Below are 27,208 nucleotides of genomic sequence, written 5' to 3'. Positions count from 1 at the left end.
TCAATAATTTCTACAATTTAGCATAACGATCTTCTTACAATTTCTCTGATGACCTAGCGGTCTTCTAAAGAATTCAAAATAGCAAGCATTTGTTTATTGCATGTCATTATTATTACAGTTCAATGGGATGGTGTCAATTGCTTGACATAGGATAGAATTTACATATTTATCCTGGGGCAGAGGAAAGGCCCAACCATAAGGCGAACCACGGCCTCTCGTCCGGTTATCATTCCATGGAAATGAGAATAGACTGACTTCCGTCAGTTCATCTATTTTTGGTTTTGTTTAGGACAGTGCAACTCTCATATATATAATGTTCCCTGATTTCGTTATATTAGTCAGTAGCGCATCAAAGACATGCAAACAAGAAAACAAGCATTGGGCAGGTTTACGTGCACTCCATGTCTTACTTCTTGCGAAATCGTGCATATTCTTTGAGTAAATACTAAAAATAATTCAGCAAACAGACGAAATGTTCAGTGCTACCGCATGTTATGGGAACAGTCACCACAATACACGGGGCAGGTTCAATAAACGTCGTCAAGTACTTATACTATTTTCATTTCTAACACTTACCTGACTACGTCCTTTTAAAAATTACGTCACTACAATGTCCCAGTTGGCGAAATAAGTCCCGTCGAATTATGCGAATTGTCGTCCAAAACGTGAAGACGATCACCCGAATTCAAGCAAGCTATTTCTCACGTTTTCTCGTCGTAACGATCCCGATATTGGGATGGAGATGGCCGGAACAAACAACCAAAATCATGAATCACACCTTTACCTATATAAAGTTGACGATCTGGTGCACATGCCATCTACAAATAATGATCGACATTCATTTATGGTACCTGTACTTGCTACATTCACCAATATTTGTTACGTAATAAAATGGAGTAGTACTTTCGAGAAACACTGCATGTACTGTGCTATCATGACGTCAAAAACTTACTCAGCAGGGTTTCTGTGTCAGAGTTGCTTCGCGGTCCCCATAAATTAGCCGTAAGCGACCGCGGACCCCACTTCGAGAAGCGATGTATTGTAGTAAGAAGGACCGGTTAAGATTAGGTATAAATAGCGTGAAATTATCTTACAAAACAAGTCTAGCTTTATATAAAGTAATGGAATTATATTTAAGTAAAAATAACATGATTTATTTTTACTTATCACTTTAATACTATCTCGTTCAAGCATCCTTGTGGTGAGTACCACATACGGATCCGAAGTAGAAAGTAAACAAGGAGAAAGGACCTGCAGTTCAATACACAATATCCAAGTTCCCTTAGAATTATATTTAATTAGTATATTCGTCGTCTTACAATATTGTTATATTAATTTTGCTATGGTAACCTTGCAGTCAATACATACTACTCTACAATCAGTTTTTATCAATTCTTAATCAAACTTTTATCACTTATCTATTACGTCGTCGTATCGTCATCTTGACATTTTTGCATATATTTTTACATTCATATCATTTTGCTGGCTGGGAAAAATAAACTTGACTAATAATGACTCTCACGAAAGTAGAGGGAAAGAACAGTTGCTGGTTACGCGTTCCCAATTTACCACATGTTGGTTGGATTTCTAATTCCTTCTTGGACATAATCCAAGCTTATATTTTTCTGTTAAATTCCGTTTATTGTATAAACAAAATATTACAGGCGTTCTTTGCGAAATCGTCTGGTACTTAGGGAAGGTAGTCTCATGCGAATACGTGATATCACAGAGGTCGGTCTAATGGAAGTTTTCGGTCTATCGGAGGATGGCTGTTGACTGGAATTCACAAACTGTTCACGCGCTATTGCGCGATTGTTTGTTTCTTGAACTCGTAGATTGTTTGTTTCCTGTATCACTCTTGATACATGAGACAAGCTATTGGTATCAACACAGGATAAACCGTCTGCATTGATCCACTTTGAGCGGAAAATGTCAACAAGTGTGATTCTATGTTCAGATTCAAAAGCTAACAACGACCGAATAAGATTTTGGCAATCGTCTGTGATCCTAGGATGGTCGGGAAATTCCAGTAACTGTGTTTGTGCTTTAGCGATTTTCCGTATACAACCGAGGTCGTTTCCTTCGCCAAATGGCATTCCTCCGATCACCATTTTATACAAAACGACACCAAGCGACCATATATCAGTTTTCCAAGGATTGTATGGAGTTCTGAGTAAAATTTCTGGGGCGCAATACCCAAGTGATCCACAGAAAGTATCGCTGTTTGGTCCCAGATTGCCATTTTGTTGGCAAACTTTTGAAAATCCGAAATCACAAAGCTTTATGTTCTGCTGTTCATCGATGAGAATGTTTTCAATCTTCAAATCTCGATGAGCTACTCCCCGACGATGTAAATAGGCCATGGCAGATGCCAACTGGCAAAACCATTTCTTAGCTTGTGTCTCGTCGATGAACGATCTTTTTGCAATCTGTTGCCGTAAATTAGTCTTCGCATGGGCCATTATAATGTAAGCTTTCGTCTTACTTCTTCCAACCTAAAAATATTACATAGACAAACATTTGAGAGTTTGAATCTGTATCGTAAATATTTCATCGTAACAAAAGGTTTTTTAAGGTGCAGTTTCGGCATTTAAATGAAAAAAGCAGACCATTTACATAGGTTGATAATGATCGAACTATACAAGAGACTAGACTAGACTGATGACGGAACCATCCGTGAACAGTGAGAGTAGATTACCGTGTTTCCCGAAAATAAGACCTAACCGGAAAATAAGACCTAGCCTGAATTTTAAAAACGATTTTATTAATATGAATCCCCCCCCCCCTCGTTGAAGGCTAAGTCGATAGCGCGAATTTTTTTTACCCAGTCGGTAGCAAGATAGCTCCCTCACACGTTTTATATAATTAGTAATTATTGAATATTCGATGTTTAGCAGTTTTTTTTTTAGGAAAAACGCGTTATTTATAAGTAAATGGATATCGGTCTTCATATTTTGTATATTTGAATCTCGTAATTTCCTACTTTGTAATTTTGTTTTTACCAAATGAAAATAAAAGACATACCCCCAAGATAAGCCCTAGTGTTATTTTTCGAAAAAAAAAAATTGAAATAATACTCTGTCTTATTTTAGGGGAAACACGGTATACAACCTTGTAGTAGAAATACTACAGAATTAATAGCAGCCTACTGTAGCAATTCAGGTCTGATCTACTTAAGACATTCACAGTCTAGACCAGTGGTTCTTAAACTGGCGAGAGAGGATTGAAGATGGAATCGGAAATTTACATGTAACGGCTCCTGAAACGGTTTCCGCGTTCGTTGAAAATACCGGCTTTTTCGTGGTATAATAAATTTTTCTGTCTCGTAATAACTACAAGAATTCAAAATGTCTCTCTATTTTAATTCATTTGTGTTCAAGGTAACTCGCGGTAGCGGCGACTCATGTCAAAATAAACTCATTACCGATCTAAAATACCACGCCAATCCGCGGACATATTAAAGTGTGATCAACTGCTCGATTATATTTAGTTTTGATATATATTGCACTCATGCGAATTCGTTGTCTTCATTAGAAAGATCTGGTATAATATCCCGGAAAGTATACTTAATTTAGTACAATTAAAATACATATTCATCGACTCGAAATCCCCGCGGTACGAATCCTGAGTCAGTCCTCGAGATTACGCCAGTCGTTATAAGAGCCGACTTTGTTAACGGATATGTAATGGTTTTCGTGTTGAATAAAATATTCATTTAAAATAGTTGCTTTATTCATTTGATTGTGATAAATTAAATCTGCGATTGCGTCGATAAAATAAAAGCACCACTACTCCAAAATACCACGGTAATCCGCAACCATAAAAATGTGTGGCAAAGTGCCCGATTACATTTTGTTTTGATTTGTATTCTTGCCAATTTCACCATTATGAGCTGTCCCTGCAACACTTACTCCGCTCTATCGCAATGTTCGATTAATTTTAACACCGTTACAGAAATTCCTTAGTCTGCGATAAAATCCCACGGAGTAAAATTTATTTCAAGTCGGTAGTTTTAGAACACTACTGGTGTGCCGCAGGCACAAAGAATTTATAAGATTTGCAATGTCTAAGAAAGTGTTTTTAATCTGTCGCGGTCCACCCCAAAACAAAACTCATAATGTTTTCCGTTTTATTTTTAGTATTTTATAATCTCGCTTTTACAATAAAGAAATATTTGGTTGCAGATTCACTACTTTATTCTATCTTTAGCATCTCGTCGCTGACGATTATATAATAAAAACTAACTCGTTTTCCTCAGAGGTGTCATGGTTCTATTCGAAAACAAAAAAAGTAATTATAATCGTCTTCGCGACAAAAGAATATGTCGAGGGAAATTTCTGATTTAGGGAGAATAAACACCAAAATCAAGATCTTCACGGCATAGCAGGCCACGCTTACGAAAACAATCGAGATTTAAACAAAATGCAATCGCAAACGCCCTAGCGACTTTATTTTTCAGCGGTCAAGGGCCGAGGAAACGTCCACATGCATAATAACTATTAAAAAATGAACTGCTTTTAAATTTACATGAATTCATTTGTACTTCTCCATTTTGTTTGAAACGTTAGGCAAGCGCAGAAGTCTGTAATTGTTGCTTATTTTTAACACACAGTATATATATAGTTTTGGCATCGCTCAATAGTGATGAAGTAAACAATTGATTGAAATTTTACGTGTCTTATGTATACGTTTAAGCAGAAAATACATTGAAGCATAGGTTTATTGCGTGTTTAGTTTTACCTAAAAATTAGTTTGACCTAACCAGGTATTGCAAACTGAGGGAAAAAACGAGAATGTATGATGAGTTGATGACCAACCATTATTTGGCTTTATACATACGACAGTGAATGCAAAGTTGTACGCCATCTTAATATATAGCAACCTGCCCATCACAAACCATTTTTTCAAAGCAAAAATAGGGGGGGGGGGCGCGAAGTTTGTAAAATTTTTCAAAGGGGGGCGCAGCTCAAAAAGTTTAAGAACCACTGGTCTAGCCTGATTCAGACGCCCAATCGAGCCCAATTTTGAATACATTTTTATTAATGTCATACGACCCCCAAAATTTACCCAATATACAATAATTATATACCATTGGAAAGGTCTTTTAGAGTACTATACGCTAGATGTCACTGGAGGACCGTAAACTAAAACACCTCTTTCAAGAGGTCTCTCGTAACGTCAAAAAATAACAAAAATATTTACACTCTCTCATTCTATCATCTGTTGGACGTGTATAGCTATTGAAAAGCGCAAATGTGACTATACAGTTGACTGCACATTGGTTTTCTCTTTCATATGATACTAAACGCTTTTCGTTAGCTCGTGTCGTTGAAGCGTTTTGAAAATTTTCCGTTTGAGAAGTCACCACATCGAATCAGGCCAGGCTAGGCTTGATAGATCGATCGGTTGTTTGTTTGTGCTTTATCGCGTTGAAAGCTTTTGTGAGTCATAATAAAACATTTATTATGAATCATAAAAGCTTATAATCGTGAGACAAGGAGAATTTGCGAGATAAAACGCCTATGTGAACTAACTTTTTTCGGTGAGGCAGCTGCGATCAAACGACTCGATATTTTTATACCTTCCTGACGTTGTGAGATGTCCACTCTCCTATGTTATGTAGCATATAAAAGGACCTTCAAAATAAGACCTTATCATACTAGCTTTTGTTATTGGTTAGCGCGCAACGCCAAGGTTTATTGAATTATTTTCTTGCTGTGCGACGTTTTTCTATCGCAGCGGGAAGTACACTCGTGAAATGTAAGCGATATTTTATTACTTCCAAATGTCATATAACGTTCATTCTTATATTGCTGGGTAGGAAATGAGCTATTCTTCCAAACAAGACCATAACAAACATTCCAGACCTCATGGTTTACACACAGCGTCTGGTATTGCGCTAATGCACCCTGTCGCTCAGAACAGGCTAGACTCTAGAAGGCGGTTCGTCGGCCTGCTGCTTCTGTTTATCCTACGTGCCAAAGAACACCAGACCAGTATTTCTCAAGGTGGTCTGGATGTGAGTATTTTTTGAAACGGCCTGGAGTTTCATTGGGCTTACAATAGGTCCATAGAAAAATATGTGGCTGAAATTGAATTAATCTCTGAAAGTTCAACTTGACAAGCTGATAAAAAAACACAATGATTAGTTTGGTCATTGACACTTTTACTGTATTGTTTATATTAATAAAATCATTCTTGATGATACTCGAACTTTTTGTCAAAGGCGTTGTCAATAAAAAAAGGCCACTGCACTAGACCTAAATAGCAATAGTTAGCAATGAATAATTGTTTTATTTACCCATTGAACTTTTATAATGTTGGGGTGATGCAAAGTGGCCACATTTTCGATTTCTCTCGGCAAAAATCTTTTTCTATAATCTTGAGTTGTGGTCCTCAAGTCTATGAGCTTCACAGCAACTTTCGACGCATCACGAATACGTAAAGCCAGATGTATCGTAGAAAATGATCCTCCACTGAATCGCTCTCCGAGGAGATAGCCTGCCCTACGCAACCATACATCTTCCTCTCGCATTCCGGCCATTCTACAGAGACTACACCCCTCAAATAACGACTAAATAAACACACGAACCCATATTTCTTTATGGGCGAGGTAACCTTAATGTAAGGCCGCCACGATACATAAAATAAAAAATCCTATTATATATGCTACCTTATCTTGGACATGTTAATCGTAAACTATGAGCTTCTTTCAACACGATTAGGAGGCTTCCCTGTTATGTCACAATGCTATGAGGGAAAAGGTTTATTGCGTAACAACAGAAAGTTTGTAGCACAGTAAAATGCAGATCTCTAGTAAATATCCATTGAATTTCAAAGAAGCTAAGGACAAGCTAAAGTTAAGGTTCCTATGCCAGGGATAACCTGAGGCAATGTTAATTTTGTAGTGGACCGCTTAATATGGGCAAATTGAGGGCCCTGTTCTCTAGCGATGAAGCTCTCCTGCAAAGACGAGGTTACACCGTTGGAACTGAGCTGGGCGAGGGAACTTATTCAAAGGTGAAAATAGCGACATGGGTGCGACCAGGAGAGAAAGCGGGAATCAAAGTAGCTTTAAAAATAATCAACAAGAAAACTGCCCCTTCGGATTTCAAAGAGAAATTTTTACCGCGGGAGTTGGAAATTATAGAAAAAATTGATCATCCAAACATTATTAGAAGATATGAATCTTTCGAACTAGGTGGCAAAGTTTATATCTGTCTTGAATGGGCTGGCCATGGAGATCTTCTGCAACATGTACGTCTGAAGGGTCCACTGAAAGATCAAGAATCGAGTAAATATTTTCGAGAAATGTGCACGGGCGTCGAGTATTTACACAAAAACGGGATTGTTCACAGAGATTTGAAGTGTGAAAATGTCCTTCTAAGCAAGAGAAACTCTGCCAAGATTGCTGACTTCGGATTCGCTCGTACCATAGGTCCAATGGAAAAGAGCAAAACATATTGTGGAAGTGCTGCATACGCTGCTCCGGAATTGCTACAAGGAATGCCGTATAAAGGCGTCATTGCAGATATCTGGAGTTTAGGAGTTATTTTGTACATTATGAGTTGCTCATCAATGCCGTTTAGAGATGGAAATATTAAAACTCTTCTGTCAGACCAAAAAGCACCTTTGCACATCCCACGAAGCGTGGTAAATACTCTTGCTACTGATTTGAAAGATCTTCTACTCAAGATTTTAAACTTCAATCTCGAACAACGTTACACTTTGCCGAAAATAAAAGAGCACGGTTGGGTGAAAAGATGTGCTGAAGGACGATTTGACGTTAAGCCAACAGCCGGTATGTGAAGGTTTTTTACAATCAATATAAAATGTTTATCAAAACGGAGGAGTTTTCATTAAATACGCAATTCAATAGAATTGTGTAATTTTTGTCTATAGGCAGAATTTAAATTATAACAACTGAATAGAGTTGTATGCAGTGTCATTTTTGTAGGCTGAAACTGAGAATTATAGCTTTACCACTACCGGAATATCGTACATGTAAAACGCTTAAAATGATCCGATTATGAATGTGTCAACAATTTTTTTGTTTTTTGAATTTTTAACCCCGATTTATTTCATATCGAATCTGGAAATGTTCTACCTACAGCAAACCAGTGATACCATCCAATATTAAGTAAGATTCAAATATTTTACTTGACAAAAAAAAGAAATTGTTGCAAAATGTTTGTATTCAAAAGTAGTTCAAATTTGATATGAAACTATTGATAATCCCATGAAACAGAATTTCGTGTCAGGATCTGTTTTCCTTTTTCGACGAAATTTATTTTTGCATACATCAATATTTTACCTGATGAAAGCTTTAGTAATCACTCAATGTTTTAAAATTTTTATTACGTTTTTTTTTCTTTTTTCTCAGGGTCGTCAAAATCCTAGACGGACAACATGGAAGTCTCTTGTGTTTGTGCAATATACTAATTAAGTTTTACGAGCTTTCTATCATTTTATGTTCATATGTTGCAACCTTGTAACGATGCACTTTGTCCTCAAATGAAATAAAATCATATACCGATTTTTGCTTTTGATCGTAGGTTTGGTATCGTCGCTATCAGAACCGAATGTAATAAGTGATACTCTATTCTGGTATATACAGAGTCAGTGATTTCCCCACAAAAGCCCTCACGACCTATAGGAGGTTGACCCGCCCTAATCATTTTGAAGTGTGACACCATAGTTTCATTCCAAACTTGAATATAATTGTATTTGAATACTTATAAAGTGGCGTTAACACCAGTGCAGATGGTAGGCCACAAACATAACACTTTTTATACAAATAGTCTTGTCGCTAATAGAAAAATATCAACCCACCCCTAACAGGAAAATCTGGGGAGAATAGCTCAAAGAGCTCACGAGTCGCGGAAAAATGATACCCAACCCACATAACTATTAAAATGCGACTTCTGCTCGATTCTGACTCCAGGTAGATGACAATTTTGTTTCGACAAATTCCAAGAAAATTAAATTTTGACTTCGTCATATGCAAGCTATTTTTGATTGTCTGTTGAGAAGTCAACTTAATGCAATTCGGACTACGATCACTTTACTTTCATTAGAATTCTAATATGTAAAATTTTCACTCGCGAGAGATAAAAAATATGACTCCGACGTTTATAAAAACTTGCCAAAGTCAGCTTGGATATATATATATATATGTAACCACCGCATTCTTATTTGCAGCCAGGTTTATCTACTCCGACAGGTGGCAGAGAAGAGCATATAATAGTTTTCGAAGATTGTAATAACTGCACATCGAATGTAAATGCCACAATTTGCTTCGAGCAAAGTTACAAAGGCTTATTCGTGAAAGATTTACCTCATGTCAAGACCATAACCTCAAATGCGATTAGCGATGTGCCTGGTGGAATAGTAGTCTCAAGCGACTGTCACTTTATTATTCGAAATTTTCAATCGGTCGGGATAATGCTGTCATTTGAATCAATCATCATATTATTTTCACCCAAATTTCGCGATGAGGCGATCTGAAATTACCGAATGGTCCCTGTTTAGAGAGTTGTCTGTCTCTTTTGAAATTTCTTACCATACTTGTAATGCTCAATTTGAATCAAGCTTTCACGGCGTAAAAGCCTCCCTTTATACCAGTGACCACTTTGTATAGAGCCTTGCTTAAAGTGCAGCTGTGTAAATGTGTGCCATTAAAAGCACGTACAAAAGGAATTATTAAGTTGCGTCTACGTATTTGAGAAAGCTTTCAGTCAAGGGTAGTTTATTAAAATGTGAAATTTACTACTTCATATAGTTGTTTCCATGATCGTACTGACCCTAAACATGCAAATCCAGGGCCAATGGGTTCTAATTAACGCGTAATTCCTCGCCATAATTCTAGGTACTTTCAGTAGTTCTTTTTATTTCAGTGGCCACCCGTAACTTCGAGCAAATTTATGTAAAAATTTTGGCGCTTCGGAAGTGTGTGTACCAATATGGAGATAACTAATTTTGTTCGCCCACTTTACATCAAGTTGTGTAAAGGGACTGAAACCTATGGACAGGGGGTATATTCACAACAAGGCAGTCACCGAACTCGTAATACAACTAAAATAGGAAAAATCGGAATAAAATCATGGCCTAACCTGGTAAACACACTACGGAAGTATCAAAAATCCTTATACGGTATTAGTAACTGCTAAAGTTGGCTTGAATGCAGCGATTTTCACTATTAAACATTTCTATTTTTTAACTTGGTAAAAAGACCGGTATGGTACGCGTGTAATAGGTTAGATCAGTACAATTTTTAAAAAGGCTGCCTCTATCCCGACTGTGGTTCGGTGAATTTCCCCATAGAAAGCTCTATTTAATATATATCAGAATTTAATTAATAATTCAAATCCGAAGAAATCGAAACAAGAAAACGAATACGACTTTCGGGTGGCTACAAAAATACACAGGTGTTAAACACAATACCAAATCAAGCATGGCGAACCTATGGTGCACGCTGTTTCATCCAATTTAAAAATATTACTGTGTTGAAATAGAAGCAAAGTAATCTAATAGCCTTTTAAGCATGGCAAAATGTGTAGGGGCACAATATAATGATAATAAATACATTATAAAAACGAAGACGTATAGAGACTTTCAATAATAAAAAATAACATTTCATAAAAATAATGAAGAAATAGGCAAATATAGCACGAGTTACATATTGATTAGTGCGACGCTAAAGCGTTCGCCTCAGGTTTCGCCTTACCATGAAACATCACGAGTCGAAGAATCAAATAATAATTATGTTGTTTTTTTGATAATCACGGCGATGCGTTGATTAAAAGTACAATGATACTAAACTATGTTTATATGACTACTATGCTGAATGTATATATGCTTTGCTTTCAAATATTTTGGATCAAATATAAATTTAATTCGAAATTAACGATACGTTATGATTTCCTTGTATTATTCAAAATAACCCGACAAGGTCATGACTTCAGAAAATTTTTTCCTAAAAATCAGGTGCGGGGCTGTTCTATTGGTTTATGTTTGTCGGAAGTTATTTCCGTTTTTCAAATTATTCGGAAATGTCATTGGGGCATACAACTCTACCCTCGGGTGTCGTCATTGCTCACAAAACAACAAAAAAATAATAAATACAAACAAAGAACTATTGTCGAGACGAAAATACGAAAACATGTCTGTGAAGGCGCAAGTAAAACACGACGGGGATTGAAATCCTCTGATCGATGAGACTCATTAAATTTTCAGAAGGGACTTACAAAAATCGATGTCTGCTACTATTCCACATATCTGCACGAAATTGCCGTAGCCTACTGCTGCGCGGGGAAAGAACGTCCGTGCATGCCAAATTGTAAATAAACGAATTCTTTTGTTTCTCGTTGGGTGCGACATTTCAATGAATGGATGTTCAATTCGAAGAATAAATTCTTTTCGTTTCGTCTTCTAAAATGATTAGCTCTTGGTTTACATCGAGACCCTCAAAACAGCTGCTGTTTTTATAGCAAAACTTTGAAAAATTTCGAACGCAGACCATTGACTTCAATAGTAAAGAATTTAAAAACAAATTCATGAGAATTTTGTCGTCTGAAGAATTCAACATATGAATTTTGGGGGTGAATTGAAACTGCAGGTCCTTTCTCTTTGTTTACTTTCTATTCCGGATCTGTATGTGGCTGTTGCCACAAGGATGCGTGACTGAGATAGTATTATAAAGATAAATAATAATAACATAATCTCTTTCCACAAAATATCAAGTATATTTATGAGCTTTCGTGATCTTGTTTTTCGTGGAAAGAGATTATGTTATTTTTATTTATATGAATTTTTGTCGTCATCTTCATGCTATATATGTGTAAAAACGCCTTTATGCCGAATTTATTTAATTTCAGCAATGCGCTAATACATTGGTTCTCAATGTGCTCCATGGGGCTCCATGAGACGAACCGAGAGGCTCCGCGAACTATTCGTTTACTTATTAAAACACTGACTATAGGCTAATTTTGTAACTGTCCAAATGAGCAATAACGTCATTAATGAAATTTGACAACGGTAGCGTCGAAATGTGGCAAATTTTTATTTTTATAAATTTATCGTGAGGCTTCGTAAATGATTGTCCTCACGGGCTCCAGAACACTAAAAGTTTGAGAACCCCAGCGCTAATATATATCACACAGTAATTTTTGCTGCAGAACTTTTCCAGAAGATTCCATCTTCTTCCGAGCATAGAGATACATGTTATGCAGGGCAGGATATTCATGCTGAAGTCAAGTATTTGGAAGCACTAATCGCTGCTATGTTCTCAGATTCAAGAACGGACTGTGGTAAGGCAGTTCTGCATGTTTGACATGCGTGCAATTCGGGTGTACTGGACGGACAGGCTAAAATGTTCTTGTGTCATTGGATTGGTGTTGACAATTAAACTACATTGTCATCGACTGCATTATCTTTAAGATTTGCTTCTTCTGATGCAGCTTGAGCCTTTTCCATCTTTTTTTGCTTTTTCAAATTTTCGCTTCTTTCATCTGAACAGAGATGTGAACATGTAATGCTTATGAGTGAAACGAGAATATGTACTGTTCATGATTCACGCGGTAACTTAGTTGGGCTAACATCCATGTTAGCGACTCCACCCAAGGCCGGTAATTCATGTGAAATATGTCAAACATGAAATATTTGATTCAGTATCTTCCTACTTATCATTTGTAAGATAGAATTGGAGAATCGCAACATATTCTGCTACTTTCATGGTAATTATTATTGAATTGGAATCAATAAGTGATGAGCAATGAGTCAAAAAAAAGTAACGAAATCATTTCATATATTACTAAGTACAAAACCCCCTTCTTGGAAGTAAACGTTTATTCAAACGAATATTTTTCATGTTATTCATTGAAACTCACTTATTATCAGTGATTCCCGCATTGAATAAGATATATTTTCTGAACCCACGCATTGAAATGAAGTATGTGTTCCAATATGGAGGTAACTAATTTTGTTCGTCTATTATACATCAAGTTGTGTAAAGGGACTGACACCTATGGGCAGGGGGTATATTCACTTGGCACAGACAGTCCCCGAACTCGTAATAGAACTATAAGGAAAATCGGAATAAAATTATGGTCTCACCCTAACCTGGTACACACACTACGGAGTACCAAAATTTCGTCATTCAAACATGCTGCCGTAGTGGAGAATTTATTTTAAGCGGACTGTTATCTTTCCGGTGCATTAGAAAATCAAATCATCTCATGATCCGTTGATTATTTTCTTGACGCAATTCGAAAATATTTAAACATTATTTATTATTAAAATTTGAAGCTTAGCTTAAAGTTTCCAACACTATAAAAAGCTTTATTAACTGAAATACCACTCCCAGCGGAATTCAATTTGTCATCAGTTGCGGCTTTTCATTCGAAATAAATTTAAACTATCGATAGTGCAAATGCAAACGCCATAAGAATCCCGAGGGAAATGCTGCCAAATTAATGTCTTTTTCTCATCGAGTGTGAATGGAATGGACTGGTTCTATTACGTAAATCACGGCCATGCCATGACAAACTACTTTCGTTTTGAAAGGAGTCATATCTAGTCAACCTTGTTACATAGACACATGGGAGGTCGTGGCCTATAGGATCGATATATAACTAACTGCAGGCGTGTGCTGGAAAAACTGTTCAGTGCAAAACATAGTGCAGCTATTTGGACAGCTGCAAATGTTACTTTACTTCCAGTTGTCATGGTTCTAATACATGATAATCTACGGCCAAGGTTGATGTAGGGGTCTTAAGAGATCTCGAGGCTTAAACGTTTAATACATTAGTATCATATATACATGTTTAATTTGAGATATGAGTTTGATAACGAAAACTGATATGATATCCCAGAGGTGCCCGCCTTTTAGCCGTCTGTATGGGAACAAAACTTATATACCGGTTAAATACGGTGGACTGGATAAATATAACAAATCGTGGTATTGCAAAAATTTGTACTGCTCTGTTGTACTGTTTGGAACCTAATTTTTAAAATTAATATGGTCCATCCAGCTCCCTTCAAAATACGAAAATAGAAAACTTTAAATCATCAAACCCTACCTCAAATCAATAGATTTCGGATCATTACGCGTTATGTGCTATAGCAGGGCTTCCCAAACTAGGGGCTGCGAAACGAATTTTAGGGGCCGCAAAGAGAACACCAATTTTACACAAAGTACCATATTAATTGTACTTTTTCAGACTCTTGATGCGAAATCCAAATATTAAATATAGTGTAAAACAAAAATTTCACGATTCCGAGTACATACATCATCATAATACCGTGTTTTCCCAAAAAAAAGACAGTGTCTTCAATTTTCTTTCGAAAATAACACTAGGGCTTATTTTTGAGATAGAGAATACCAAGATTTTTTTTTATACAAAATATGTATACCGATTTCCATTTGCTTATAAATAGCACGTTTTTATTTAAAATAACTACCACGTATAGATTATTAACCATTTGAAAAGTAGAAAAGATTTCTTGCTATCGACTGTGACTCAGTGGTTCTCGAACTTCATTGTATTGTGACGCCCTCCAAAAATATGCTCAAGTTGCGACTACCCGTGAAAATACGTATTGATCATATATAGAAACAAACAAAACCTAACGGTAACGACAGTCAGTGAAATCGCATTTTAATGGGCCTTGGTAGAAATACTGCTTTATATGAATACGAAACGAAATTTTCTGTAAAAGTAGAAGATATGGTTTGGTTGGAACGTTTACGAATCACGAAATTTTGCGAAGCCCTAGCAAAATTGAAACGACGCACTTCCACGGGATTAAGTGAAAAACAATAGTTGCGCTATCCACTAAGTCTTTTTTAACGGCGAACGCTTATATTGACATCCTTTTTAAAAGTTCAGGCACGGTAGTATCCTCGGGGAAACACGGTAGAACCATGGCGCTTGCATAACAATGCATATTCTGATCGTAAGACCCGATTTGCGGGTGCTTGCCTAAACAATGACGGCTTTAATCGTTAAGCTAGCGGTTTCTGAAGGCGATTTGCTGAGTGCGCCTCAAAACAAATTACATATATATTGTATTATTCTAAATGTTTTATTGTTTCTCATTGTTGTCAAATGATGTGTATATGAATCAAATTTATTTTACCATTTTATCGTGTTTAATTTATGTTACGTAGGATCTATTGTTATGTAAGATAAGAGATAAACCGTACATGCTGCAATTTCGTAGGCTGCAGTTTATTCATTTGCTGAACCGAGAATATCAAATATGAGTGATATTTTTAGCATTTCAAAGAAAAACCTGGCGGAGATGAGAAAGAAACGCTAACCTTTTGCCTTTATTCCTTAGGCCTACATGTTTAAAAACATCAAAAGACATAAAGTACATATTAACGATGACAAAATTGTGTTTTGTTTTGAGGCAGCATATTTTCGTGTAGGTACGCCATGAGTTTTTCTCTGATAATTTGGCGTCGCACAAACCGCTGCCTTATGCTAAATTTGATCTATAAGAGTGAACAATTCGAGATAAGGACAATGTCGTCGGTGGCCAATTCATCATTTAGGCCTGCATAAACATACACTGGGGCAAGGCTGGACTTGCTATGCAGCAAAAAGCATTCGCACCCATTACACTGGATAATTGAGTAACGTTAATCTGAATAAATATGTGCTTGTTTTTCTTATTTGGTATAATAATATTTGAGAATTAGCTCTGCCAATAAAACATCAAAAATGCATATTTCGAACTGTTTAGCAATATTAACCTGGACAAGGGCCGCGAGCTCAAAAGTTTGGAAAGCCCTGGACTATAGACTAGACGGGAATTTTTTATTGTATCTTCACTATGAATCTTTTCAGTGTTCGCGTGGGGTTGCGGTGTCTCTAACCATATGCTGCTAACAAGAATCTGCTTCTTTCGAAATATTGAATCAAGTACAAATGAGTGGGTTTGGGGAAATAAAAAAGCCTAGGCCACGACAAAATCGCCTTCGAAGATGATGCACACCATGGCGAATACAACAATCAAAGGTCAAATGTACGAATGTTGTTCAAAATCACAATTTATAAATAATTAATCCGCGTTCTGTGATCACAACGCTCATGTTCTATGGTAATGTTAGGAGGCAAAGCGAGTTCGCGGCTAACCTGTCACTAGGGACGCATCTACTCTCCCTAGATGCTTTTAGACAGTGAAGCTAAATATACGCACATTACCTGCTGTGGTAACATGGCTTCGCCACAAGGTCATATGTTGTGAACATTGCTAGCATAGCAGTGGTGTTGCTTTTCGTTTAATGTAAACGGAATCAAATCACAAGTATTGAATTGGAAATCCGTAGTTCAGTAAAGGGTAATCCCGTACTAGTGTGTGTACCAGGTTAGGCTTAGGCCATAATTTTATTATGATTCTCCTGATTTTAGTTCTATTACGAGTTCGGATACTGTCTGTGCTAGTCAAGTGAATATACCCCCTGCCAATAGGCTTCCGTCGATTCACACAAATCGATGTAGCGTAGGCGAACAAAATTAGTTACCTGCATATTGGTACACACACTTATGGAGCACCAAATAAAGTACGGCCTATTGTGTGTGTACATGTGTCGCCCGCGATCATAACTAAGTCGTCGATGGAAAACGTGATGACTGGATTATTACCTCGTTAGTAACGCTGCAGAATGAAACGAATACACGAGTGCTTCCCAATCTTTTTCTTAAAATTCCTCCCTTCGTCTATTTTGTAACTATTTATTCCTCATTACTTTATTTATTCAATGTTTAATGGACCTTTGGCTAGTGTTATGCGCAAGTAGCACTCCCATTTTTGTACAGTTTAATCAAGTATTTTGTATTGTGTGGTGTGTATAAACGAATACAGTATTATAGTAATAATAAAAAATATTTGTGATACTGCAGCAAATACAAAGCAAAATTACTTCCTGGTTGGAAATGTGGCAATAAACTGTTTTATTCAAATATCGCTTTTTATAAAATACCTTCTTTGGACATTGGAACAACCACTTTACCACCACTCCACCCAGAACGGGAATGCGTATGCCCATCCAGTATATTTACAATAATTAATCGCCTCTAACTAAAATCCTGGCAAAAAAAATTATTCGACAAGTTCGATTATGTTTTAGGTGAATTTTAATTTGGTTTGTAAATTATCCCTTCATGCCGATATGAAGAAGCACGTAACGACTACTTTTACAGAATCCACATTCCACATACTTTGCAGGTCTTTTTTGTGGCAAATCATTGTGAAGTTATTAAACGTGCAAATACCTTGGACAATTGATTGAAAAATATTGTTTTTAGTGATAGAGTGTAATTTTCAGACCTTTTTTGGACCTTTTTTGTGCTTTGAATTAGGGCTGGGCATTTTGGAATACTGGATGATTTCAGAATCGAATCAAATATTTGTTTATTTAAGAAAGATATTTAAATTCAATAGTTAAACGACGTGATTGTGTATAACTTTTATTGCAACGGGTTATCCAGGCACAAAAATTAATGAAGACATAAAATATATCATTCAATCAGTAAGCTGAGCTGAAACACGCAATAAAAAACATGTTTCATGAATAACTCATTAAAGGGAAAACAGTCATATTTCGGGATTGCATTTTAAAAATATCGTTTTACCAAAAATTGACGGATTCACCTCGAAACAAGAAGCCCTACTCGAACTATATTCAATTTCAAGCACAACATTCGGCGCTCCGGAAGTGTGTGTAGTGTACCAATATGGAAGTAACTAATTATGTTTGTCTACTTTACATCAAATTGTAGGGACTGAAAACTATGGGCAGGGGGTATATTCACTTGGCTAACACTGATAGTCGTAATAGAACTAAAATAAGAAAAATCGGAATAAAATTATGGCCTTACCTTGTACACAAACTAAGGGAGTACCCAACCATCAATAAAAAGCGACAGTTCATTACATATAGTCTTACTTAGTTCCATAAGTAGTTTCTTAACTTTTTTCATAAAATTGAAGTACTTACTTGCTTCAGTTACTGCAAACATTCCCCAGTATACACTCCATATCCATCCAATAATAATTACAGCAGTTATCATCTGTAGAAAAGCGGTGAGAAGGTTGATGAGAAAGGCAAGACAGAAGTTTTGTTTCTTAAGATCAGTAGGAACTCCACACAGTGAGAAGAGAGACAAGATAAGGGTACCTGTCATATAGAAAAATTCATCCTATAAAAAAAGCAAGTGGTAAAATCGGGATTCGGGTACTTGAATTGGGGTCTGGTGTAGCATAGTACCACAAGTACTTCTGGTATTCATTGCTCAACAAAATTTTTGCATCCGCCATTCCTAACCCTCATTTGTTTTGAACGTCGTTCAAAAATTACGTCACAGTGCCGGGTCGCCAAAATATACGCACAGTCGTCCAAAACAGGTAGACGACAACCCGAAATCGAGTACACGACGTATCTTGTCGGATTTCACCCGATTGTCTGCGAGTCTTGGACGCGGTCTGTACATTTTGGCGGGAGTTATTACGTCGTAGTGACGTAATTTTTGGATGACGTACCCTTGATTAGTACTTTGCTACAAAGATCTCTTATTGCTCACATAACGACCCTGATGGTGGCCTGATTTTACCAAGAATATGATTTTGTGGAACCAGAATTATCCGAAAAATTAGGCTTTTTAGAGTGGACATTTACGAGAATGTATTTTGTCAGCTCAAGACATCGACAAAACTATCTAAAAAATAGGATTGTGTCGGTCGGGGGCATGGCCGGTCCGACAAAACTTGAGGGTCACAATGAGGACATCATCTTTGACTTTTCGACCTGGCCATTTACTTCCGCAGCACCCCGCGGTTCCGCCATTGCAGTACAGGGGTTTGCAAGCTTCGATTCAAATCCGAATTAATATATGTATATTTCTTGAATATAGGTAACCAAAGACCTGTTAGTGTTAGGTTTGCCACTATTACACTTTAAAGATAATTTTGTTTTGCCAGGATTACGTTTGCTCAACAATATATAGTTTATACAATTCCTATACACAATGTATATGAATAAGCTACTTGTTGGAAGGTTGACTGAATCTTTTACAGAATAATATTGAGTTTTAGCTAAGTTACAAAATGGTTCAATCTATGGGCAACTTAAGCTTCGCAAGTAACTACTCTTACACTTTCGCATCTTTCAATTTTTTCGTTTTGCATATGTTTGTAAACTCAAGACAAAGTCATGTAGAATGCCTGCAAAAATATTGTTTGAAGAAACACATGACTTGCAACTCAATTTTATCCAAAATGCGTTTATATCAAATTAAAATGTTCTCATAAATAAATAAGGCGAAAAATAACATCTTACTAATATTTCAACAGAGAAATGATTTTTCATTTATATTGTATTTTTTTAAATCGTCTTAAAATTTATACGCATTATATGTGCAGCCGGAAAACGATCAAGAACATCTGCTCAGATTAGAGTTAGACGAATTATGTTAATTCATCTAATTAAGCCTCTTTTCATGTTTTGTTGACAAGAAAAATTGATTTTACATCGTCATAGCATTGTCGGAACAAAATTATCCATAATTATTTACAAATTTCGGTAATTAGTTGGTTACGAATAATTTGAAGAGAAAATAAACAATTCTCAGTGCATTATGCAAAATGTGGCAGCTGTTAAATTAGCGTATGATTGTTTTAGTGGCGATCCATCTCTCAATACGTGACGGCATGAGGTCCAGCAAAGTTCAATGAAATCAATCTCTCAATTTAATTGCGACTGAAGATAATATATAAAAAACAGCAGAAAATATCGATTTGCTTATCGAGAAGTGACATATAGATATTACATACATTTCCATACATCGATTTATTTTTGGTTCAAATTTTTTCACGATAATATTTTCGATATTACTGATTCTATCGTTTGGAATCTAAACTTTAGATTGTGGGTCGGTAAAATTTAAAGTTTATGAAACGTTTGTTCTTGTGTACGTCGTCTATGCGAGAAGTTTTCCACAGAGCTCAACTAATATATATATTTCTCCAAACTCAAGACGATTTATCGGTGCAGATCTGATAAAAACATTGTTTCTAGAGACTACCGGAAAGGCCAATCATTAACTAGAACAGTGGTGTTGAGAAGGTTGGAAACCTCTATAGTTCTGATCTTCATCCGTAAAATATAATTTCCATCGTAATGAGGACACCTTCATGTACAAACTTTGACATTCACACAATTTCACAATGCTTATTTTTACGCGACCCGGTCATAATTGAATCACTTCGCATCTCAGAATTGAATATATATTGAAACCATCCACCAAGTGTTTACTTTTAGGTTACTGCTTCTAGTATGGTAGGTAGGGAATACATGTTGTTCGAACAGGTGACTTACGGAATACAATGACACCACATCCACATGGCTTAACAAGCGAGAATCGGTGATTTGAAAATTCCACAAAAATTTAATGTATACTAAATGCACAAAACTACCAAGTACTGGTTTTCAACGTTGGCTTGTACTAATAGTTTACTTTAGTGAAATTACTGGTTAAATATAAAGACACAATAAATATGCTACTTTCTTAAAATTACAGCAGTGATCGATTTAAATTTCTTGCAACTACGTTTCACATTAGCATGAGAAAATGAACATCGAATAAGAATTTTGTAATAGCCAACACAAGCTGGCAAAATATTATGTAATGACCTATCACAAGCTTAAAGCTTGGTTAAAGAGTACGGCATCGTGTTTGAATTGTATTTCACGAGTTGGGATTGCCCATGAATTCCTTTTAGGTCTCATGCTCTGAATCTTATTTGCAGTTTTGGCAACTTTCCACAATTTCAGTCGTGTGTGTTTGTCTTCTATATGATAATTACTGTCTTACTACCATATTAAATGAATTATCTAATCTTTCAGTGTATAGCAAGTACCCAAAAAATTTGGACTAAAACGTACGAATGTAAAATAGTTCAAAACTTCGTCCCGATCGACATTCGTAATGTATAGCTACGGAACAGCTTATATTATTGTGTGTGAGAATGGGTTTGTGTCTGAAATAGTCATTCGAATGGCGACCGTTTATGCATATTATACTGAAAATGTAAATATCAATCTTGGCTAAATTAAATACCATATACCACATTTATTATTACGTCATAGTTTATAACACCTTATCACATTGAGAGCCTTAATCCGATAATATTATACCGAGACGCTACAGAAGAGGAAAATTTTACCACAAGAATTCCAAATAATAAAAACAAATTTGAACAGATTTCATGTCTCACGGAAGCTTGGCACGACATCCATCAAATAAGCATATGTTGCTACATATGATCGATATTACTAGGCAAAGACGAATGTCACTCAGAGTCACAATTTGTCGATATTTATGTCATTACTCTTGTTACAAACTCATCACTTTATTTGGTTGCAAGATATGTTTAGAATATAAGAAATTTAGTATGACCCAATTTCAAAGCCATCATTTTAAAATTCAGAAATATTTTGCTCACATTATACCTCAATTTCAATCGAAAACTCATGCTCGCTGTACCACTACGTAACGTGACTTATCGTGTTCGCGTGAAATTCTGAACAATCGCATGTTTTCTTTGCCTCCTAATCCTACAAGAAGTCCTTTGAAGTGAAAATATCGACGCGAAATAAGGAAGATTTGCGTTTCATAGAAATCTATACCGTATGGTATAATAGGAGAGATATATCATTCAACTGATTGCATTTACTCTTAGCAACACAACAATTTAAGGCGGTGCGAGTATTTGTGATCGGTAAGGTACCGACAGAATAAATGTACACCTATTATAAACAATTTCTCACGTAATCGATCAACAAAACTTTGTCTCTATTTTAGATCTTACCTGTTCCAGGCAAGAATACGTTGAAGAACAGAACGAGCCAAGCTATCGGCACTTGGACTCTGGGTATGGCAGATCGCAGCAAACCTTTCTTTTCTGTTACTTTAATTTCATATTTCCCTTCGTTCGATTTACCAGTTTGTTCTTCGTTCACTTGCAGGTTAACTTCCTTCATATCATCGTCTTTTATTCTTCCATCTTTTTGCTTACCCGCTTGGCTGCCGGCATTTTCTGCTTGTTCGGACATGCCTTTTAGGAGTTTTTTTTGCACACAGCGGCTGGTATGTAGCTATTGATTACTCTGGATACTATTTATAGGTCAAAATTGTATTCGGAGTTAGTTGTTTAGTGGAAATTGCAAGAACATATTATGGTAACAACGACTATGCCATGGTTGCTAGTATAAGGCGCCACATTGAGTAAAACAGCTTTACCAATTATTACAAATATTATGTCGCGTTCAATAATTCCACTTCTCTTTCGGGTGCTACCGGTGTAGAATTAGGGGCTAAAAATTGCTATTACAAATACTGAAATAGTATGTCGCGTTCCGTAATTCTATTGTTTTTTGCTGCTTCCTGTTTGAGGCTTCAATGAGATTTTTTAGTTGCTAGAAAATTCAATGTCTAGTTCTCGTATTACGAGTGGGTATATCCTCAATCCATACATCACAGTGAATACAAAACAATACAACAGCAAGTTAATATCGAAAACAACAAACAAAAAACATAACTATCGTCTTGGTAATCGTTTATTTTATCAGTAAAAACTTCTCTAATAAAAATTCCTGGACTAAAAGAACTCTCTGTCATTTAAGCTTGCTCTTATATTCTTCAACGCCGGCGAATCCTCAATTTCATGCTTTGACGACGTTACAATCATAGTTGACAGTGACCTAATAAACTGAAATATATATTTGAATTGTCATGCTTCATGCCTGTATGCCGAGTGAGAATATCTATCGAATAGCGCTGGCGGCGTTGAAACACATTCAACATGGATACACGACCAGCATAAATTGGCTTCATTAAAATAAATCACTGAATACCGCGAGAATTTTACTATCAAATATAACATATTCTAGCAATGGGAAGGGCACGTCAAATATCGATGTTAAAATTAACCAACAAGTGTATGCTAATACAATTGGGGTAATCTGATCGTTGCACGAATGTGTAATTCTAATGGCGCCTATTTTGATATTATCTACATTATAAAATTTTCTTGTTACTGCTTCAATATGTAACATAATTGCTGCCTCTACTTCTCCTAGGATAAAACAGATTTCAAGTTTACCACATTCTTAGTGCTTCATAGAGGAATTTATGCGAGTGACCTTGCAGCAATGGATCTTACAAACTACTCCAGTTGGTGGAAGTCCCGGCGGTATTGGACAGCACGCATGTAGTACCGCCTGACTGACTAATTGTGTTAGCTTTCAGCGCGAATGTGAATGAATGGTATTCTGAAAAGGGATGTAGTTACAACTTAAACAATGAGTGAGATCACTATGCTAAAAACTACTACGGGGCGTGCTGAACCTTAGGCAGCCCAGGGCGAGTTTCTGATAATGATGCCCCTTTTATACCAACCTTCAAAAATAATTCGTGGGAAAACAAATTATAGATGTTGTTATACATGAGAAGGAATAAATAAAATGTCAAGTAGAAGTGAAATGTTTGTATCATTGATCTAAATCACGCAATGACCAGACGAGCACACTGACGGGGCGGGCAGTCAGCCATTGCTGACTCACCATGACCACAATCTGTCGCACAAAACTATACACGTAATGTCAATTTTATTTAAATAAAAATACATCAAGTAGAACATGTATAATAAAGCGAACTATACATCTGCGCCCTGTACAATGTGCCGCCCGTGTGGCCTCCCCTAGCTGCCAATGATTGTTGGGTTATTCAGCAAATCGAGATTTCGAAAAATATCAAACTTATTGTAGTTGACATACAGAATTCAATTAGATAGCCTACCATTCAGGTAATTTTTTTTCATCAAATTGGTTTCAACGAATCAGTTTGATTCGGATTTTCAATAGCCAGTTAAAATGCATGTTTACGTACAATTTTTCTATTTCCTGAGCAAATTGGCACAGTATTTCCATTTGAAATAATTTGACTTTAAATAACATGTATGTATAGTATAAAGTGAACAAGCTTTGTGAAATATAAATTGTAAGCAAATTCAATTCGAATTTGTAGAAGCGGAGTCATAGCATATATGATTGGTAAATGAATGTGATGTCACCGTATATTGCTAATTTGAAGATTGTCTCTGACTTGCAAGTCACTCGTTCACCCTTCAGCTTCAACGCCCACGTGAATGAAGATGCGTTAAAAATCTCTATATGTTTTTATTCGTAATTTCCACAACACACAGATTACAAATCCTAAAACATTTATCCACACTAGTTTAACATTGAAAGATATCGAGTCGTATTTATACGTCTATCATAAATCTAATTAAATACTGTAAACGTGAGCTCGTGATTCACGTTATAGAGTCACCTGTTGAAATTGGCTTGATGTTTACATACTGAAACAAAATGAAAAATGCAGTATTGTGGATATTTAACCGCAAACATTCAGTGGGAGTAGATTCCGGACCAGATGGATCGACGGAAGCGCACAATCAATGAGCTTGAGACAAGGTGAATTCGAGTCCCGTTGAAGGCGGTCCGAAAATCGACAGAAAACACCGGCCACTCATAACGACGGAGGTAAATCAAGAAAGAAGCTTTATCACACCTGTCAGCTCAGCACCTTCACCAGCGGCGCTGTTGGAATTGTCGATAACCGTCCAGGTTTCGCACTAGATGTCGTGAATGCTGTGTGAAACTCAATTCGTTATTTACTGAACATGACGGGGACATATAGATCGTTTTGGTAATATGTTGTTGTTAGAATTCTTTTACTTGTTGTTATGAAAAAATCGATTTTCTCTTTAATTACTGGACCGATTGCTTTGAAATTCAGTGGTTAAAGATTGTGGTTGTCTCTAGTTTTGGAATGTAATGAATGAGGAATGATTCAATTTCATTTGCAATTGATGATGTCATCCAACCAGTTTACGCCTCACATAAGGGTGTACCGGAACCAGATAGATAGCGTCAGGAGATTCGGAAGTCAAATATCCATCAGACAAACCCAATAAATAGTTTGATTACTTTCACAAATGTCGTTGTTTAAAAATCATACCACCATGTAGGTTCTGAAAGAAGATAAATTCAAGCGACCTTGTGGTCAGCGAGTGGAAGAAATATAACTGCAAATTGAGCCGCTTTTTATTGTTGAATATCTGACATAGTGGACGGGTTCCTGAAATGCAAAATCGTTGTCTGGTAAACAAACGCAATCCTCAAATAGGCCACGAAGTACTGTCACTGCTGGTGTCATCAAGTATGAAACAGACCTAACGATGAGCTGAATCTATAAGCTGTGGTGCAACTTGAATCTAACAAAATTAGGGTTACAATTACGAACCTCAGAGTGCAAGGGTAATGAGAAACTTTCGTGTTAAACCGCCGAAATTTTGACAGCAATTGAAGTAGTTGAAGAGAAAGTTCGAAATTTGGAGCAAAATATTTTCAATCCGATAATCCATCCCACAATCTTCACAGTTGAACATTCAAAACAAGGATCCCAGTTTGTAAAATGAATCAAACTTATCTTATCTAGCTTATTAGTAGTTTGAATTCCAGTTTTCAGTGTTTAAAATCACAACTCAGTTTCTACATAATGCGATGTTTGTGACTCAAGATATAGCCTCCAAACTACGGTTATGTTATTCCTCTTATAGGTAAGCTTACCATGCGCCCCGATTTAGCCCGGACATTTCCGGTTTTGACAAAATGTCCCGTCGTCCCGCCCGATAGACATAAATGTCCCTGTCATGCAGTATGGCAGTCATAAAAAAAATTTATGTTTTTCATTGATACTAAATTTGTTCTATTGTAAAGTTTGTTCTTTTAACGAAGGCGGCCCATTTATTATTGTGACTCATTTCATTGGTTTAGAGAGAGAGAGAGGTCTGCTACATTGTTATTTCATATTTATTATATATGTTCTATACGTCAATTTAACAACTAACGTTAACTGTACCGCTGTTAAATTATTTAAATCCCGAAAAAGTGCAAGCTTTCTAGTGAGTTGAATATTCCTAATTTTCATACGAGTTAAATATTGCTAAGCCTTGGAATCGAACCAAGATTTGTCCAATACATACTGCCCCACTTCTTTTGTCTTATATGGTATAAGCCTAATTATAGAATGGGGGTATTTATCTAGGTTAATTGAAATAAAGTGGAAATTGACATTTACTATTGCTAGAACTTTTGGTCAGTTTGCATTGCCCACATAGAGCAGCAAAAATTGCGAGGGTTTCAATTCCGCTCCTGGCGAGAATAAAGCCTTCCCTGGTTATTTTATTCTTATTATGGAATGAAAAATATTTTTGGGTGCTCTCCGAAGTATATGTACCAAGATGGCGCACAACCTGAACATAGTATGTGTACCAGGTTATGGCTATCAGGCTGTGCGCCATCTCGGTGTACATACTTCTAGAGCGCCTATTTTTGTATTCGTCTGATTTTAATAGGAAGTTATTCATTTATAAAACCTCTTAGTCAGTCAGCATTGCTTGGCATCGCGTATGAGAAACATTTTTGGGAATTCGCCATGATAAAGTGAGTGGGATATCATTGGTTTCAAAAAGTCTTATGGAAAACATTCATAAAGGACTCTGATTTTTCGTAAATCATGTTAGAAAAAGGTTGTTTTATTTAATATAAGCAAATAATTTTAAACAATTTAGTGTCGTTACCCTGAAATCTAAAATAAGATTCTGAATAACCTGTATGGTCTATTCAGATTGGTTTATTTCTTTATTGAAACGTCACAAAGCCAAAATAAAATTATGACGTAACAATATATAGACTAATTGGCGCAACAACTCTTTGCTGTATTATTTTAATTCATGGCTTCATTCATTTATTTATACAAAACAGTTCGGTTTTATACAAAGGGGTATTCAATTTTGGAATTCAAACCGATTTCCTATCAACAACACATGGTGGGATTGCAGCACGGTTGGTGCTTAGTAAATATGATGTTAGTTTCGTCATTCAACATCCCAAGCAGGCGATAAATTTGAGTCTAAATTCCAGTTTAGCACCGTTCACGTTCGTAGTCTGGTGTTACTCATAAATATTAGAAACAACGTCCGATTAAAACAGATGTACCGCGTAAAACGACAGCAAACACATTTTCCCATGAACATTTCATTTTCATAAAAAAACAACAGGGCACAATACGTCTTG

General features: G+C 36.3%; 3 protein-coding genes across 3 annotated transcripts; 1 reads left to right on the top strand and 2 right to left on the bottom strand.

The window, feature by feature from the left end:
- Nucleotides 1–1,257: 1,257 nt before the first annotated feature.
- Nucleotides 1,258–6,687, bottom strand: LOC120336725 (testis-specific serine/threonine-protein kinase 6-like). The gene is made up of 2 exons (XM_039404481.2): nt 6,302–6,687; nt 1,258–2,495 (listed from the first exon to the last, which is right to left on the bottom strand). The coding sequence occupies exons 1-2, from the start codon at nt 6,542–6,544 to the stop codon at nt 1,659–1,661; spliced, it is 1,080 nt and encodes a 359-aa protein (XP_039260415.2). The 5' UTR covers nt 6,545–6,687; the 3' UTR covers nt 1,258–1,658.
- Nucleotides 6,688–6,816: 129 nt separating this feature from the next.
- Nucleotides 6,817–8,537, top strand: LOC120336732 (testis-specific serine/threonine-protein kinase 1-like). The gene is made up of 2 exons (XM_039404487.2): nt 6,817–7,801; nt 8,384–8,537. Exons 1-2 carry the CDS (start codon nt 6,922–6,924, stop codon nt 8,398–8,400), a joined length of 897 nt encoding a protein of 298 aa, XP_039260421.1. The 5' UTR covers nt 6,817–6,921; the 3' UTR covers nt 8,401–8,537.
- A 3,506-nt stretch (nt 8,538–12,043) lies between these two features.
- On the bottom strand, nt 12,044–22,177 carry LOC120336743 (protein stum homolog). The gene is made up of 3 exons (XM_039404499.2): nt 21,877–22,177; nt 18,008–18,187; nt 12,044–12,509 (listed from the first exon to the last, which is right to left on the bottom strand). The coding sequence occupies exons 1-3, from the start codon at nt 22,118–22,120 to the stop codon at nt 12,403–12,405; spliced, it is 531 nt and encodes a 176-aa protein (XP_039260433.1). The 5' UTR covers nt 22,121–22,177; the 3' UTR covers nt 12,044–12,402.
- Between the last annotated feature and the right edge of the window lie 5,031 nt (nt 22,178–27,208).

This window comes from Styela clava, chromosome 2 (genome assembly GCF_964204865.1).
Source record: "Styela clava chromosome 2, kaStyClav1.hap1.2, whole genome shotgun sequence".
NCBI classification, from domain to species: domain Eukaryota; kingdom Metazoa; phylum Chordata; class Ascidiacea; order Stolidobranchia; family Styelidae; genus Styela; species Styela clava.
The sequence above is the reverse complement of the archived record's forward strand: the minus strand, read 5'-3'. Positions and strand labels throughout refer to the sequence as shown.

Bases quoted from the DNA above. Each gene is read 5' to 3' on its own strand.
- LOC120336743 (XM_039404499.2), bottom strand. From the start codon at position 22,120: ATGTCCGAACAAGCAGAAAATGCCGGCAGCCAAGCGGGTAAGCAAAAA. The intron at 18,188-21,876 runs GTAAGATCTAAA...TCTATATGACAG, and splicing joins CGTATTCTTGCCTGGAACAG to GTACCCTTATCTTGTCTCTC. The intron at 12,510-18,007 runs GTAAGTACTTCA...ATCTCTGTTCAG, and splicing joins GTTTGCAGTAACTGAAGCAA to ATGAAAGAAGCGAAAATTTG.
- LOC120336725 (XM_039404481.2), bottom strand. From the start codon at position 6,544: ATGGCCGGAATGCGAGAGGAAGATGTATGGTTGCGTAGGGCAGGCTAT. The intron at 2,496-6,301 runs GTAAATAAAACA...TAATATTTTTAG, and splicing joins ACATTATAAAAGTTCAATGG to GTTGGAAGAAGTAAGACGAA.
- LOC120336732 (XM_039404487.2), top strand. From the start codon at position 6,922: ATGGGCAAATTGAGGGCCCTGTTCTCTAGCGATGAAGCTCTCCTGCAA.